The 17,070-nt window shown below is 40.6% G+C and overlaps 1 protein-coding gene across 1 annotated transcript; it reads left to right on the top strand.

The window, feature by feature from the left end:
• The first annotated feature begins 2,260 nt into the window (after positions 1-2,260).
• On the top strand, positions 2,261-15,223 carry LOC139122307 (uncharacterized). Its single transcript, XM_070687704.1, has 5 exons — positions 2,261-2,353; positions 11,868-12,046; positions 13,073-13,334; positions 14,131-14,273; positions 14,968-15,223. The coding sequence occupies exons 1-5, from the start codon at positions 2,261-2,263 to the stop codon at positions 15,146-15,148; spliced, it is 858 nt and encodes a 285-aa protein (XP_070543805.1). The 3' UTR covers positions 15,149-15,223.
• The last annotated feature ends 1,847 nt before the right edge of the window (positions 15,224-17,070 follow it).

Below are 17,070 nucleotides of genomic sequence, written 5' to 3'. Positions count from 1 at the left end.
CCGAAGGAAGAATAAGATCGCTCACACAATGCTTATTTTTTAACCATCAGGTAGTTGAATCGAGCCAGCCCCGAGTAAAACTTCTACTAGAATTACTTCGAAATTAAGTATCTCCTCGAGAACGAGACCAGAACCCTCAACATTTTCAATTGTATCAAGCATACGGTCGTAGCGATCTATTAATTGTTGTTTCACATCCGATCCCGATCCTCTTACATCTTTTGTGTATGTATCTTTTAATTTAACATACAATGTACGCGTTTGTGTATTACCAGTTTTCGGATCCGATAATTTGACTTCCATTTCAGTATAAACAGAGTACATCTTTCGGGTCCCTTTGACCATACCTTCAATATCCACCAGCTCCCTGATATCCTTGACTCGCTTGACTTCAGGAAATTCTTTTAGTAAAACTGCTCCCTTGAATGCTGTATGTAATCGACGGGCCATAATAATCTTTATGATATATACTATATAAATATTTTCTTAAAAGAAAATATTTATTCTATGATAGGTCATCAAAATCCACTATAATATTTTTGTCAGCATTTATTTGTTTATATATCTCGCCTAATCTTTCTAAGTCGACTAGTTCTTCCACATCTTGAATTTCTGGTTTATTAGGCGCAGCACAAAATATTAATCTCTCAACAGTGAAAGAAAGAGCACTCTTACTTAAGCGCGGTTTAAATGCTAAGAATTCTATCTTACTACCTTTCCTGATATTACGAGGTACAATAGCAGGATTTTCTCGGACTGGTAGTAACGGGCTCACTGCTTTAAAACCGCAGTCAATTTCTTGAACCATATCAATACATGTAGCGCTTTTAAACTGAAATTCAAAATACGCAACTGGCTGAGGCCCCTCGCTCCCTCGCTTCCGATACACTTTAGATGGATTGTAAAATCCGCAGGAATTATTCTTGGAGTGAGCGGCCAGGCTTGCAGCATAACTTTTAGCAGTAGATGCATCGAAACTTTCACCTAGGGTACGGAATATTATTAAATCAGTAAACTTTTGAAGACTCGGTTGCCAACGGACACACCCCCATCAATGTAGCTGGATCACCTCCCGAACCATATTTAGGTCCGATGTTGAAAACTACTTCTAGCTCACTGTCTACGTATATGAAAGGATCTACATATTCACCAAATACTAATTTGCCTCCATCATCAATTTTGATGTTTTCTCCGGTTTCAAGTATTTTTATTGCAGTTGAAATAGAAAGGATTGTCATTGTCTTATCGTATATATCTTAATAAAAAATAATTTAAAAAATTTTTTCTATGATATAGTATCCTAAAATGTCATACATATTCATAAATGGACCAACTGGAAGTGGTAAGAGTTACGATGCAGTAAATTTGGCATGCGTCTCACGTACCAGAATTTGACACTAGTTTTTCTAGCAACATTGCCGACTTTTATAATGGGCGCCACGTTTCGATTGCCGATTTTCAGAACCAGTTTATAGAACATACTCTTAGTTTACAATGTCAGGCTGGGCTCCCTTCAGAACAATACATTATTTGTGACTCTTCCATAATTCAACATCTGACTTTTTCTAGAATCCGGGCGTTTCCACGGAGTGGGAAGAAAAAAAGATTGTTTCTAGAGCATTTGACCATTTACCCAGTTTCATTATCATATTCAAAGATATGCCTTGGGATTATTGCAGGCGGAATGTGTTGACTCGAGCCAGGTCGTACGAAATCAGTACCGCCTTAAAAGAACTAGAAGAGATTCACAACAAGTTCAAACAGACTTTCTTAGAAATTTGCCACGACTACAGACTTCCATGTTTGGTAATTCGGAACGCTCTTACCCCCTCGTTCTCAAGAATATACTTAATCCAACAATTGATACCGAGACAGTCGGACCAGTAGAATATCCACGAGCTTTTGACTTTGGAATTGCATGGGGCAGCTCACGCGATAGCGGCAGCCAAGGATTTTTAATAGACGGTTTCAAGGAGGAGGAACTTGAAAAAGCGTACTTCCCACCTGGTCAAGAACAACTAGAACAACCTCGAGTCTCACTAAAGAACCTACACAAACTTCTTAACGCTTGTGAATCTGTGTGTGCTTATAATGCTTCGTTTGACCTACGAGCACTTGACATTATGAAACCCTACGGTTCTGTAACACCGGACTTTGAAGTTACTTGTCTATGGCTTATGTCAGTTGTGTACATTATACTTCAACCAGAACTTATCGATAAAGCTGAAAAGGGGGACTCGAAAGAACGGACTATGGCAACATGAGAAGTCGTTTTGAAGATCTTGCAAACTTAATATGTGTCCGAGGAACCGAGGGGCCCCCACCTCATCCACATACGGCCGAAAAAGATGCAGTAAGTGAACATTACTTACGACAGTACATGATAAATACTTGGCCAGGTGGGGGGTGGAAGTGGGGTGGTAAACTGACACTTTCGGCTTTCAAGAAATTAAGACTTTTTCCATGGTACTTATTGAATAACTTTCGTAAATACTTACGTTAGTACTTACGTAGTACTTGACAAGTACCATGGACAGGAACTTACGTAGTACTTGACAAGTATCATGGACAGGAACTTACGAAGTACTTACGTAGTTCTAATACATTTTCCTCTGGCTCCCAACTATTGAAACTTTCTGGATAACCTTTCCATTTTATCAGATAATATTTCTTTCCTCTAATTTTTTTCGTCTTCAAAATTCGTTCTACTCTGTACAGCTCGTCGCGTTCTGAAGGTGCGCTCTGAAGTTCATCAGAATAGAAAGTGCCGAGTATTTCCTCTCCATTCAGATCTTTTATTTTGTAAACTGGTGGCGTTCCTAGTCCAGCTGCATACACCAACTTTTGAAACCACGAAAATCTCCTCTGTCCAATTTGGTAAATATCCTTTCTTAAAAGTGGTCTTGTATTTTGTAATTCGGACCCGTTCTCCCGGCTTGAATTCAGGGTCAACTCCCCCGGCTGCCAACTCAGGACCGAATAGTGTATAAAATGCCTGCAATCGTTCTCCTCTGTTACGTCCCTGGGTTTCATTTTGATACTTCCGTGAACGGTGTTATTGTAATTCTCGAGAAGTTCTGGTAAAATAGAAAGCCATTCACGTGTCTGTCTGTATGTAAAGTATTTCCACATCATCGTCTTGAGGGTCCGATTAAAACGTTCAACGACGCTAGCTTTTTTATCACTGTAGGTGTGAAACCAGTGAATTCCCGACTCCTCCAACCACCCCTGCATTTTTCGGTTAGTAAATTCCCGACCCTCATCTGTCTGAAGTTTGTCGGGCCTTCTCCCGGATTTCTTAATCACGTCTTGTAGCGCCTGCAACGTATCATCAGCCGTTTTTGACTGTATTGGCCTGGCCCATGCATATTTGCTGAGCACATCGATTACTGTTAACATGTATCGAATGTTACGGTTCTCTTTTGCGAACGGGGGAGGGAATTCCACAAGATCCGCTTGCCATTGAGAGTCTATCGATGTTACAAAAACGCGCCGGCCGCCCGTAGCATGAGAACGAGGTACCGGTTTATGTAGATTATAAGTTAGCTGAGTTTTTAACCAGTCCTGTACCTCTTTCTTAGTAATTTTTAACACCGCTGCCCGTGCTGCGTCATACAATTTTTGCACACCTCCAAAACCAGTTTTCGGGTTGTAATATAATTCTCTAAGAGTACCTTCGGCTTCCATAATTGCTATATTATACGAAAAATGTTATGCAGTACGGATTCCGTAAACGAAATACTAGTTTACTGAATGGCCTACTTTTCAATTGCTTGATTAGGCCCACGGCTTCCCGTTCTGACACCTCCATTCCATATTCTTTTATAATAGTTTTGTTGTCTATCTTGTTCGGTGTGTAAAATAGTACTAACATCTGTATGTTTTCCCTAAATGGTTTACTAATACTAGTATATTGTTGAGTCAGAACCCAGACAGATAATCCGTCATGTCTTGCGCTGAAACCAAGTTGGACTAAAACGTTACTGCGCTTCTTCATATCTTTGGACGAGGCGCAGTCATCGAGGATTATTAAAGTGTTCGTTCCAGCCCATTCTTTATGCACGTAGGTTAATGTATCATCCACTGCATCGAGTCCGACTGGAAATATAAACACATTATCATCGGTGAAAATGAATCTTCTATTATACGCTTTATTATTCATGAATGTTGGGCAAATGAATATCACATATTCGAATTTCCTTAAGTACGGACCGGTGAGGAGGTCCAACATAATTCTGTTTTGCCAGAATATGTCGGTCCAGTTATAATCATGTTGAATGGTGGGGTTGCGAACATTGCCATCGGATCAGATCTATATACTGTACATTAATGAATCTCTTCTAGTTCTTTTAAGGTACTGGCTCGAGTTAGATGAAACCCAGTCACATCGACAGCATCTGAATGAACTATATAGTTAGTGACTTTATTCCAGTACCTACAATAGTAATGAATATTGCTAAAGATAACAAACCAATTTTACCATATTCGTGAATAGGGTCTACGCTGGTCACGGCTGCTGCCCGTTCCGGGGAGGGGAGGGGAGGGGACCGAATCCGAGTCATGTCATTGTGAGGTGGTGACTCGACTCCGGGCTCGTCCTGCCACTTCACAGGATCCGCCTCCCCTTCCATCTCGTGTACAGCACTTTCTCGAACTTCCGTGTTTATATCACCATTCACCCCGAACGACCATAGATTCTGTAGCGTATTGCAATTCATTATTATAACCCGAGATTGCCGGGCCCGAAAGGATGACCATCTCAGACGGTAAGAGAAGTAAATTTGGTGAGACTGCCATATCAAGTTTGACACCAGTATTCATTATTGTGTCTTGATATCGCCTATAACTGATTACTTTGTCGGTATTACGAATTTCATCTTCGAGGAGAACGCCGAATTCTTTTCTGACTTGCTGTGCACTGCCAGTATCACCCACTATGGTACTACGAATATTTGCTTGTGCGCCAAGTATGCAATATACGTAGGCTTCAAGGCTTTCATTGAGGCGGCGAGACCGGCCTTTGTTAGTCCCGAGTCTCCCTTCAGAGGAATGAAACTATTATATTGTCCCTCCGATCCATCATTTCGAAAGAAATAGTAGTGCGGTCGTTCTTTGTCGGACAGTACATGTTTTTTCTTCCAAAAATGGTATGTGTATAGAAACACCACTGTCGGCGGAGAGGAAAAAGTCCCGACCGTTGTATATTGCTTTTGGCTGTCGAACAGGCCCACGATTAGTGTAATATTCATATCCATAACCAAGACCCTTATTTTGACCTTTTCGATAACGAAAGTCGGACTTCGTTGGGCTTATATTTCCAAATTCTGTACAGAGAAGTTCATATTGGACGAGATTGTACGGATTGTCGCCGGCTTTGAAGGTGGGGGTATCGTCTGGAAGTGCAACGCCCATTTCGTGAAGGATCCTACGTATTGTAAAATATACATGGAAACGGCAGAATGATCGTATTTGCGGAGGAAATTTCTTATCGACGAGATGGGCGAATGATATACCGCAACCAGTAGTGCTGCACCATACGGCGAAATTTAATTGCTGGTCCCAGTATTTCATCTTTGGACCACCCAGCCAGACATTACTTTCTTTAGCTGATCGATGAGTGATTACGTTATCTTAAATATATCCCGTGGATGAAAAGTAAATTTATCTGACGGCGTTACATATATTTCTAAGTCCATGAGAATAGGTTTTATTCCTCCATTCGGTTTGGAAGGGGGGGTATCAGAATGCTGTACTGTTGGTATGCTCGTCTTATTCAATTGAAAAGCAACTGGGAATAAGTCTGTACTCATGATTTGTTGTTCTATATACAGATAGATTTAAATGGAGGAGAATTTTCCATACTTCGGAATCCCTGTCGGAATCATACTAACATTCCAGACCATGTTAATATTATATTTCGGATTCAGGTTTAAACGAATTTTTTATTTTTTACTAAGAATAGATAATATACTGCAAACAATGGAGAATTTAATAAAGACATCGGCAGCGGTAAATACACGTTCCGAAGGGGCACTACCAACCGCAGCGTCGGACAATAATCGATCCATAATAGAGACGAAACGTGAAAAAATACTCTGTGTCATCGCAAGTGGTCAAAGCAAGTTATTTTTTGGTAAGGAGATTTCAATTGCTGACGTAGAAAAATGGGGAGATGAAACGGTGAATAAAGCATTTAAAGTCTATGAAGCGAAATACAGTTCTCTTATAAGTGATAATATCACTCAAAGTTTCATAGATCTAGGAGCCCGTGCAATAAGTCAGGTAGTTCCAATCGATGATCGAGATAACTATGCCACTGATCTTAAAAAGGATTTATTCTAAACAGTGAAATAAAAAGATTATCAGGACGGATAGCGTACACGTGGGGCCCCATACTTGCTCTAGTTTCCACCGGTTTAATTACGGGTAAACATTTAAATTTTAAAAAAATCGGGTTTAATATAGTACCTGAAATAAATGGATTCAACTTCGCCGACTCAGCAAACGCTTCCGCCAGGGACTTCGTCAGAAGCCCCGCCGACGGGGCCCGGACCGCAAACGGAAACAACGACTCTACCACCGACACAAGCGCAACATAGAGAAAGTGTCGTTACCGCCGAAGCATCCAGGGAGAGTTGCTGCGGGCAAGAAATTAGCGGAATGGAACAGGAAAAACAAGGAGAAGAAACTAAAAGCAATGGAGAGGGAGGGGGGGGAGGGGAGTGATAGTGATGCGGTAGCGACAAACTGTATAAGCCTACCGCCTACAATGAAAGAACAGTGTGATAATAATTCACGCTGGTATAATAAATGTTATCTTGTTTTAGGAATTGTGGGAGTTTCATTGACTGCATTAGGGCTATATTGGGGGCGTGCTCGACATACCCCCTGTCCAGATCGGCCTCCCCAGAAAGCGAAAAAAACAGAGCACGTAGCAGCTCCATCCGGAACAGTTCCGACAGGGGAGGGGGAGGGGGAGGGGGTGTTCCCAGCTCCTCTACATTGTATGAGATGGATTAACTCCCCATATTTTTTATTTTTATTTTTTATTTTATATACTAGTCAGCAATCATGGATATTAAAACAGTTGTAAACACAATGTACGATGGTATTGTAATCGCAGGACTTGCGATGGGATATCTTATGATCTCCAGCAAATTTCTGAAAATAGAGGTTGGCGATCCAAGTCGTCCAAATTTGACTCGATTGGTAAAATTAGGCGGTGCGACTGCTGCCGCGGTAGCAACCAAAGATCTCCTTGAACAGAAAAATATTATTCCTGCAGAACCTTATACTGTGTAATGGGCACCTTCGGAATAATAATAATATTCATCGAACATTTATACTTAGTAATATATACATACAACGTACAACGATGATCATTTGGATTGAAAGCAAAACAGGTGAACCTGTTACTGTTAATTTTTACCCTTGTATTGACACGACACAGTTTACGAAGATAAGACTGCTAGAGTGTGGACTATATAATTCATGGCATAACATAACATCGACGAATAATGTAATAAAATATCAAGAAGGTGACCAACCGAAGAAGACTAAATCAATACGTCCAGGTAACTACAATATCGATACGTTAAACAAAGCAATCGGGTTGAAGCAAAAATTAATTTTGAAAAACATCTGCCGACAAACCATGTTCTTCTAACTTTGGCTAAAGATGTTAAAGTTTATTTCAATGCTACAGGTAGCTTTGCCAACGTCGTTGGCTTTTCAGATAAGCCAGAGGACAACCCAGTTATAAAAAGTACTATGAGTCCGAAGAAAGTGGATTTCTTAACAGTCACTAAATATATAGTTCATTCAGATGTAGTCGATGTTACTGGAAATTATTTTTCATTTGGTTCGGGTGCCTCCGGAGGATACATACAGGGGAAAGTATCGAACTGTTTACAAATACTTCCCATCCGGGATACGAGAGAAATAAGTGAAAAGGTTACTTACGATTTTAAAAACGGAGCATTTCTATGCCATTGAGAAAAGGGGGAGATTACATGAATTCAATGCGTATCTGGATAACAGATCAGGATGGGAACATGATCGATTTCAATAACTGGCCAATTAGCTTTTGTATTGAATTATTGTAGTCCCGAAGCATTCCGAAGGAGCCCCCTACCGGTGTAACCCTATCGGAAGATAAACCATCCCACGACTAATCCTCCAGCAATATAGATCATCTCATATTTCTTTTGCTCAGGGCTGGGTTGATAATAATCTGAGAATTGCGCTAACGCTTGCGCTGGACTTGACGTAGAGTTGCTTTGCACCGCTTCTGCTTCTTCCAGGATTTCTGCATCTGTATCTCTTAATTCTGCCGCAGCATGTGCATCCTTTGCCTGATTTTCTCTTTCCCAGTCAGCCTGTAGTAATCTTTTTTCTGACCAGACGTTGCGATCATGTTCAAATTTTTCTAATGCTTTATCATGTCGAATTTTCTCTTCAATAAGAGCCTCACCATTCCCAGAAAGCTTTTGTCCGATAATATTTCCTCCTGTGAATGCCGTTGCATTTAATACAGCACCGAGAACTGTCATTCCTATAGCTGAAGCCATGACTGTGTATTGTATATTACAAGGTATTATTTTAATTTTCACTGTATATAGGTCCCTACGGAGTATGTCTGATCCAAGTGGCTTCGGTCTAGGTACAATCGTATGCAAAATCTTGAGCTTGAAGATCTGAGTGATGTTAAAGTTAACAATAATACTAAGATGGCTGCTAATCATAATAAGGATTACGTCCTTCGTTATAAAGACCGCGAAAATATTTCGTTTTAGCCAATGCCGCGGTGCAATCCCACGAGCATGCTGTAGAATTTTCCGAACTTAAAGACATTGATGAAACTGTAATTGACGCCACAAAGGCTTCGAATGATCCTACTCCTTTTGCTCTGACATGGGATTCGGCTAGTCAGAAATTCATGCCTTATAATGTGCCGCGTAACATCTTAGATATATTGGATAGTGAAATTGCAGGAGGTGTTGCTGAACCACCAGGAACTCCGAATGTGATTTATTTTGATAGCAATGTAAACAAATATAAATTGTTAGATTTTCGTAGTTGGCTTACTCCTACAAATCCATACATTGCACTTCTTGGTATACCAATTCATCTTAAAATTAGTCCTCTTAATACAATAATGAAGGCAGATAATACACTAAGAAGGTGGATAAACGAGGGGAGAATTATTGCTCGTATACAGCTAGCGGAGTTCCAGTTAGATTATTTTGGGACACAACTTTAAAGAAACTGGGTCTTAAAAGTGTCGGTGATGAGGCAGCTGAATTAACTTTACAGACTGTAAATCAACAGATGACTGATAATATGAAAATACTTCAACATGGTACAGTTCTCATTAGATGTGTAAAGTTAGCTACTGGAGATGAATTTGACGATTTGGTTGGATATTATGCTATGAAACAGATAACAGAACAACTTGTGATATTATCATAAGTATTGATAAAGATCGGGGAGGGAAATGAGTATTGAATGTTTTGTTGGTGGGAATAGAATAGAGAACGACTTAGAACTACATTTGTACGTAGAGATAAAAGAGTGAACACTTTAGATATCAGTACCATTCATCTGAAACGACTCATTTTGTTTGAAGTAATGGTCTTCCGACATATTTTAAGTTCAGAGGAAATTACTAAAATTTTATCTATCGGGTGAACAAGTTAACTAGAGTCGTTCAGAAAATGTTTCTGAAAACTGTAGAATGACAGACATTGAACATGACATCACAAGTTACTAAGCAACATTCGAAGCCCGGTATTGCGAAACGTTCCGTAGGGGTATTGCGAAATTCCCTACTGGAAAGTTCCTGCCTGAAAACGTTCCGATAGGGGTATTGCGCAACATCCCTATGGTTCCGCTCGTTCCGACGACTCCAAACATAGTGAAAAGGGAACAGCCAGCAGATAAAATTCACAGACCCGCACCTTCGGAACTGTTCCGGTACGGGTTGAAGAGCAGACCGGCTCCGGTACGGCTCAGTCAGAATCTATCTAACAAATGAGAGAGAGAATAGAATGTCGTTCTGTTTTGCTCAGTGGGGGTGAGTCATAGCTACTGTATTGCGCAAGTTCCATTTGGAATGACTCAGCAGGGAATTTCCCTGCTTAGTACAGGACAATGCACTACTGCGCAAGCTGCTGCGCGTGCGTGAGTTCGTATATAGGTCAGTGTCATACTTTAGTTACATGGATGGTTAATTTTTCCTTCGCTTCATGTAGATAAATGAATAAAATGGGGGCTGTAAAATTCTATTTATCATAATAAGGAATATTCTATTACTACTTATGTATGTATGTATGTATCGTTTTAATTGTTCAAAATTCATTCATATATCGGTTCAATTAAACCATCATCTACTGTTATACAGCTTTGTAGAGAGACTATATCTTATTGGAATTCAAGAAATATGTAGAGGTGTTTATTCTATATGTATACCGGAGTTTATTGGAATGTATTGCAGAGACGTGGTCACACAATCTTGCATCATTCGCTCAGATAAAAGTCATCACCGCGCCAGCATCGTGTCGTTTGTATGTTGGTTATCGCACCAGTGTTTTGCTCAATGAATAATCGAGATGATAGCGAGGATACTAGGATATGAGAATTGTCGTTTTTTCATAATACAGTACAAACCCTAGGTGCTCTACTCATTTCAGTCTTTCTTATTTTGATGCGAGGTAAGGTAGAATGCGCCTGGGGCACAGATTCGGACCCTCAAATTTTTACAATTTAATTCTTTTTTGGCCTACCACTTGCAGGGACCCATTTTGAAGCTTATGGCGTAAATAAATTTTTCACCGGCTCATTTTTGTCAAAATCAGGAATTTTGTTTTCCCCATGATAACACAGGGGTGGCGGACATTTTGAATTTCAAATATCGGTAAATATTGGGTACTTTGTTTCTCCAGTACCAAAATTTTCACGGTGAACCCATATTTATTTTCTTGTTTTGAAAGAGAAAGTTTAAACATTTGCTTGAGGAAAGTTTGAGCAAAGGTTTAAGTTGAGGTGCGAACTGCCTGAAAGAGCTTTGTATTCAGGCGATGCATGCAAGGACTCGCCTAGAGAAAACTTGAATAAGTGTGTCTTTGTCACTTTGTTGTTGGTCCCTTACACCTGTGAACGGCACTAAGCCGGAGCATATGTTTCCACGCGATATCTCTCTGAGACAATACCATCGAAAACACGCGTGATCAGAATTTCCGGTGTATAAATATATAAATCCACAGCTAAATTGTGTGAAGTTTAAAGCCAAGATAAGTCTCAAGAGGCACAAGAAAGTTTTCCAGTATGTTCTTGCCTTTAGCATTTTTGGTCTCAGTATTGGCGCAGTCTCTGCAGCCATAAACGGTAAGTGTGAGCTTTTCACATTTCTTCATTTGTGCTAGTAGTAAGTTTCTTTAAGTTGAACTTTGAGAAAATGGTGATGTTTTGTCTTCATAAGTCGTCTTTTATACCTGCTATGATTTTGGCCCTATACTTTTTGTCTGAAATCTGGAGAAGAAATTTAACATGATCAGTATTCGCATCGAATGATATCGATTTAGAGTAGATACAGAAATAGACAACACGAACGGACAGCCAATGAATAACGATCTAATTTGGTGATGTGCCAGTTAAATTGGAAAAGGGTTGTTTGAAATTTTGTGTTATGTAAAAACAAAAGTTCAAACCACCCTTTCAAATTTAATCAAATAATCGTTCGCAAAGTTGGGATGATATCTTGCTCATTAGGTAGTTCTAAATTACGATGGTATCAGAGCTTAATACGTTGCTGATCGGAAAGTGTATATTTCATCGGCAACTTCTCAATTACATTAAAATCTCCCCAGGTGAGACATGTGGCCAGCCTTCCATACCAGCAAACCTTCAGCTCAGATTGTCGGTGGCAGGGAAGCAGTGCCGGTAGTTGGCCCTGGCAAGTCAGTCTACGTCAACTCGGTGTTCATGTCTGCGGGGGTTCTCTCATTGATTCCAAGTGGATCCTGACTGCTGCACATTGCTTCGGAAGGTCAGTCATCTCTTGAGTAGCGAAATACTTTCGGTCGATAGCACACGAGCTGTTTTAGTTAATATGGTACTTCTTCATATGAAATAACACCTTTTAGTAACTTGTATCCCAGTTTTGTTGTTTTTTTAATGTTTGTTCATTGAACAGCAAGTCATATCAACTTGAAAAGGGCGTCAGGAACATTTAAGTCAGTTTCTCTGCCTGTGTCTGTCTTTGTCTTTGTCTGTGTCTGTCTGTCTTTGTCCGTCCGTCTTTGTCTGTCTGTCTCTGTCTGACTGTCTGTCTGTCTGTCTGTCTCTCTCTCTCTCTCTCTCTCTCTCCTCTCTCTCTCTCTCTCCTCTCTCTCCTCTCTCTCTCTCTCTCTCTCTCTCTCTCTCTCTCTCGCTCCAGTGATCACCCTACCATCCCCTTCCGTAGTTCAATTGTTAGTATATGCATCGCAGCCACACTATATTCTGTGATAAATACGCGCTTTTACGTAAAATGCATATTTTCATCCTTTATATCTTGCTAATATATTTCTGCATTTCTGCAATCATAAAATTCTCACTCTGAAAATTCCTTCGTTGAAGTTTTCCTGATCCTTGTGTATGCTAACTTTTGATACATTTTTCGCCATTTTTGTTTGGAATTTCAACCGTAACTCCTTGTTCTACTCCCTATAGCATGTTGATATACACAGTGTTCAGCTTATTGTCAACTCAGCCCGTACGTGTGTAAACTGCGTTGTTATTGTTGAAAAGTGACTTCTGGTCCCGACTAGAATTCAAATGTAAACAATAACAATGCATTTTACACATAAAGCGCCAAGTTGACAAGCTAAATAGAAGGCGTTTCAGCATTCTTTTATATAGGAGTAGAATAAAAAGTTGCAAATTGACATACAAAATAAAAATAATGAAATATCATGAAAAAATTAGCATTACTGGCTTTTTTATTATGATGATTTTAATGGCCTTCAATACTTATCACTCTACTTTTATGAAGGTTTTTACCAAACTTCTCTAATTTGTTGCTATGATCTAGCGGACCAGGAGTACCAAGCTCATGGAGTGTTGTACTCGGCGAACACAACCTTCGGCTGTCAGATGGAACGGAACAGACGCTTCAGGTGTCCAGAATCATCAAACACGAGAACTACAACGATCTCACCTCGTACAACGACGTCGCTCTGATGGAACTCTCCGAGCCAGTGGTATTTACCGACCAGTGCAGCCTGTGTGTCTTGCGAATACACCACTGGCTGACGGCAGCATGTGCACCATTACCGGATGGGGAGACACAGAAAGTATGAATAAGTCATTCTTCTCATGATTATTTAAAACCGACTTTCTTTTACCAGATAATCATTTCATATAGTGCAGAAAAATCAGAAAAAAACACACGATCTTGGATCTGATGAGGGCCACTGTACTTCATTTTACTCTCGTTTCTACACAAAGGTTGTCGACCAGACTTGAATTTGCGAACAACTTATTAGACTGGTATGGACCCTGGTCATCAATATTTTCATTACCAATGAATGACAAATAATTAGTTAAATAATCATTCAATAGATGTCACTTTATGTAGATTTGAATCGTTTTGTGGTCAATGGCAAGATATCCGTGTGATTAACTCTGACTCTCTAATGAAGGAAATTAGGAGATTTTTGCAAACGAGTTGAATCTGTAGCAGAGAGAGAGAGAGAGAGAGAGAGAGAGAGAGAGAGAGAGAGAGAGAGAGAGCGAGAGAGAGAGAGAGAGAGAGAGAGAGAGAGAGAGAGAGAGAGAGAGAGAGAGAGAGAGAGAGAGGGAGGGAGGGAGAGAGGGAGGGAGGGAGGGAGAGAGAGAGAGAGAGAGAGAGAGAGAGAGAGAGAGAGAGAGACAGACAGACAGACAGACAGAGAGACAGAGAGACAGAGAAAACAACACATAACAGATATGGCCATTGCCTTCAAGAAAGTTGATAATTAAACCCATTTTAGAGCGTCGAGAACACTACTCGATGGATGTTGATGAAATCAACGAAGTAAAGTACAAATACTATACAGCTTATCCAAAAGTCCTTATGACGTATCTCATGTGGTTTTCTTTGCCGTTCAGATACCGGTGCATACTGGATTCTACAGGAAGCTGATGTGCCTTCGATTACCAACGAGAAGTGCCAGGATAAATACAGCAAACCTGGTGTTTCAGATGGAATGCTCTGTGCTGGGTATGACCAGGGAGGTATCGACGCTTGTCAGGTGAGTTCAACGTGATAAGCTGCCTGTATGTTTTTTGACAGAGAATATTCAGTTGTTTATTACTTGCGTGTGTGTTTTTGCAATTTTTTTCGTTGAAAATTCGCTGGAAGTGTCAACTCTACACTGAATAAAACTGATGACTTCGAACAAGTATTTTTTCCGTAATCTTCCGTGTTTCCGCCAATGTGTAAGCATTGTGTAACGTGAAAAGGGTCTATCTCGAAATGTACATCCTTTGTTCGCATACATTTGCACTTTTGTGGTTTCTGTGGGCAGAAGAGCGCCATCTTTGTCAAGATGTCGAGAATTCGTCTCGTGATGAATAAGTTCAAATTATGCATCTAAGACTGAGAATGGAGAAGACTGAGAAGAGAGCACACAATAATTTACAAAGTTTGATTCATACCGGAATTCTGTTAATTCAAGCCACAAATGAGTCAGCATATTCAATTTTACTACCTCAGACTTTTTTAATCGTCAGTAAATTCATCAACGTTGATTATAGGCCTAGATATAACCGAGACACTCTCAGACGGTAAGTATGATCGTTTTACTATTAAACAACGAGCAATCTCTCCATATTGGTGACGTACATTTAAATTCACTTGTTTTCAAATTGATATAGTTAATTACAAACTAAGTCGGCCTCGTCCTCTTATTGCTCTGATGGATTTCGTCCATTTTAACTGCACAGGGAGACAGTGGCGGCCCCCTTGTGTGGCAAGATTCTACCGGAGTGTGGTACCAACACGGCATCACCAGCTGGGGAGTGGGGTGCGCTGAGCCAGACTACCCGGGTGTGTACACGCGTGTGTCCGAATACTTCGACTGGATCGACGGAAAGCTTAGGTTTCGTTGGAATTAATTATGCATGAACTTTGACGTTTTTATCGTCTGCCGCATTTAACTGTTCAATCATATCGTCAGGATAAAAAATTATGTGATGTAAATTCTTGACAAATTCGACTCTTTATTATTATTTTGTAACTCAGTGTTTTCGTTTATACACTTTACAAAGTCACACGTTATTTTCGACTCAAACTCGACTTAAACTTTTGCTCAAACTTTCCTCAATGAAACTTTCAACCATGCTCTTACCAAATCAAGAATAAAAATCGGGGGTCACCGTGCAACGTTAGGTGCTAGAGAAACAATTACCTGACACTACCGATATTTGAAATTCAAAATGGCCGCCAACCCTGTATTAAAGGGACATTATTTGTATCTTTTGACCTTATATTGTTGCAAACAAGAAGTTGATAATGTTGTTCGACTAATTGAAAGATGTCTAAAGAACGGTCGACCATAGACAACTTCCATCCCGTTTGCGTACACTGTATAGAAAAACCTTGGATCAGGGTTAATGGTGGGCTACGTTGACCTGCGATCAGACCACACTGCTAACTGGGCCGCTGTAAGCATCCGCGTGTAAAAAAGTAAACACACACGAAGTGAAAGTCGTCGAGAGCTCAGCGTAGCAGTTTCGGGATTCCCTATTACCATGCCGTTTGCTCAGTTACATTTTGACAGTCAGTTTTTCATGGAGATCCTGACGGCCAATCCTGCTCTTAGATCACCATTCTTTGCTGCTACATAGCACATTTTTGTGATGGGCATTTCAAATGCCTACAAGCTGCAAGAAGCCGACGACAAGGCCCGGTGACAAGGCCTGTAATAATGCTGATTTTTTTCGTCTCGTTTGTACCTCCATATGTGGACTTGCCCAAAGCCTGTGTGCATAGAAATGTCAAAACAGAGGAAAATGAAGGGATAAACTTCAGTAGACAGTCATGAAGCATATAAAACAGAGGGGCCTCTACTGTCTGTGATTGAAGCTGCTTTGGCGACTGACACGTACATCATGTACATTGTTGGGTGAAAGCTAACTCTGCATAGCAGGGCTGTGCCAAATCGCTGGCAGCACCCCGGTTGCGGTGTGCAGTTTCTCCACAAATAACAACCCATTTTAATCCCAAACTCGCACTGAGTTTCGTTTTCAAGCACACCCGCCTCGTCTGGGTACACGATTAGCCCGCGTACAGGTCTTTGTGTTCCCGGCGCTATACGGCGTGGAGGCCGTATAACGCCAGGAACACAGACCTGCACGCAGGGCTAGGTACAGGATGTGCTCAGCTACGCAAAACCCACTTTTGGGAGTGGGACGGAGGCCGTAAGCGACGTTTAGGGTCTAGGCAGCTGTCATTGCGATTTACTCACTTTTGGTTTGAAATGGGATTCAACTGATACAAATAATTACACGATGCATTGAGAATAACAACATTCGAACAGATCTTGTGTGTCGAGAGGTGACTCCAATCGCGAGCAGTATCAATCGACAGTACAGTACCCGCTCAGCGTGGTGTCACGATGTCACAGATGCTACGCCGTGCACTGTTCTGTCCGGTGCGATGTTTCCAAGTTCAACAAGTTATCATGTCATGTTTGTAAAACAAACCAACGTAATGGCAAGAAAATGCCCTAGAAATCCTAAAAGTAGCCGAAGATTTGTTAACGATCAAATGCACAGGAAATGCATTACTCTGTACCTGTTTCACTACCACCACAGCAATCTGACATTGTTTTAGTTTTACCATTGACCCAATTGCGTTTATGGTCTTATTTCTGTTTCACAGTCCCTATCATCGATACTAAAATCAGACTTACAAGCAAATGCCCTGTTTATTTCACTATTTGATAGTAGTTTGTGAGACGTGCATTTGTTTATGCGACGTGAGCTCATCGATATGCATTGTGCTGAAGATAGTGTGTAGGTGACGGCCGCTCAGCGTTCTAGTAC

Source organism: Ptychodera flava, chromosome 22 (genome assembly GCF_041260155.1).
Source record: "Ptychodera flava strain L36383 chromosome 22, AS_Pfla_20210202, whole genome shotgun sequence".
Lineage (NCBI taxonomy): Eukaryota > Metazoa > Hemichordata > Enteropneusta > Ptychoderidae > Ptychodera > Ptychodera flava.
Note: the sequence above shows the minus strand (reverse complement) of the source record. Positions and strands in the feature narration are given on the sequence as shown.

Bases quoted from the DNA above. Each gene is read 5' to 3' on its own strand.
- LOC139122307 (XM_070687704.1), top strand. From the start codon at position 2,261: ATGAGAAGTCGTTTTGAAGATCTTGCAAACTTAATATGTGTCCGAGGA. The intron at 2,354-11,867 runs GTAAGTGAACAT...AAATCTCCCCAG, and splicing joins ATACGGCCGAAAAAGATGCA to GTGAGACATGTGGCCAGCCT. The intron at 14,274-14,967 runs GTGAGTTCAACG...TTAACTGCACAG, and splicing joins GAGGTATCGACGCTTGTCAG to GGAGACAGTGGCGGCCCCCT.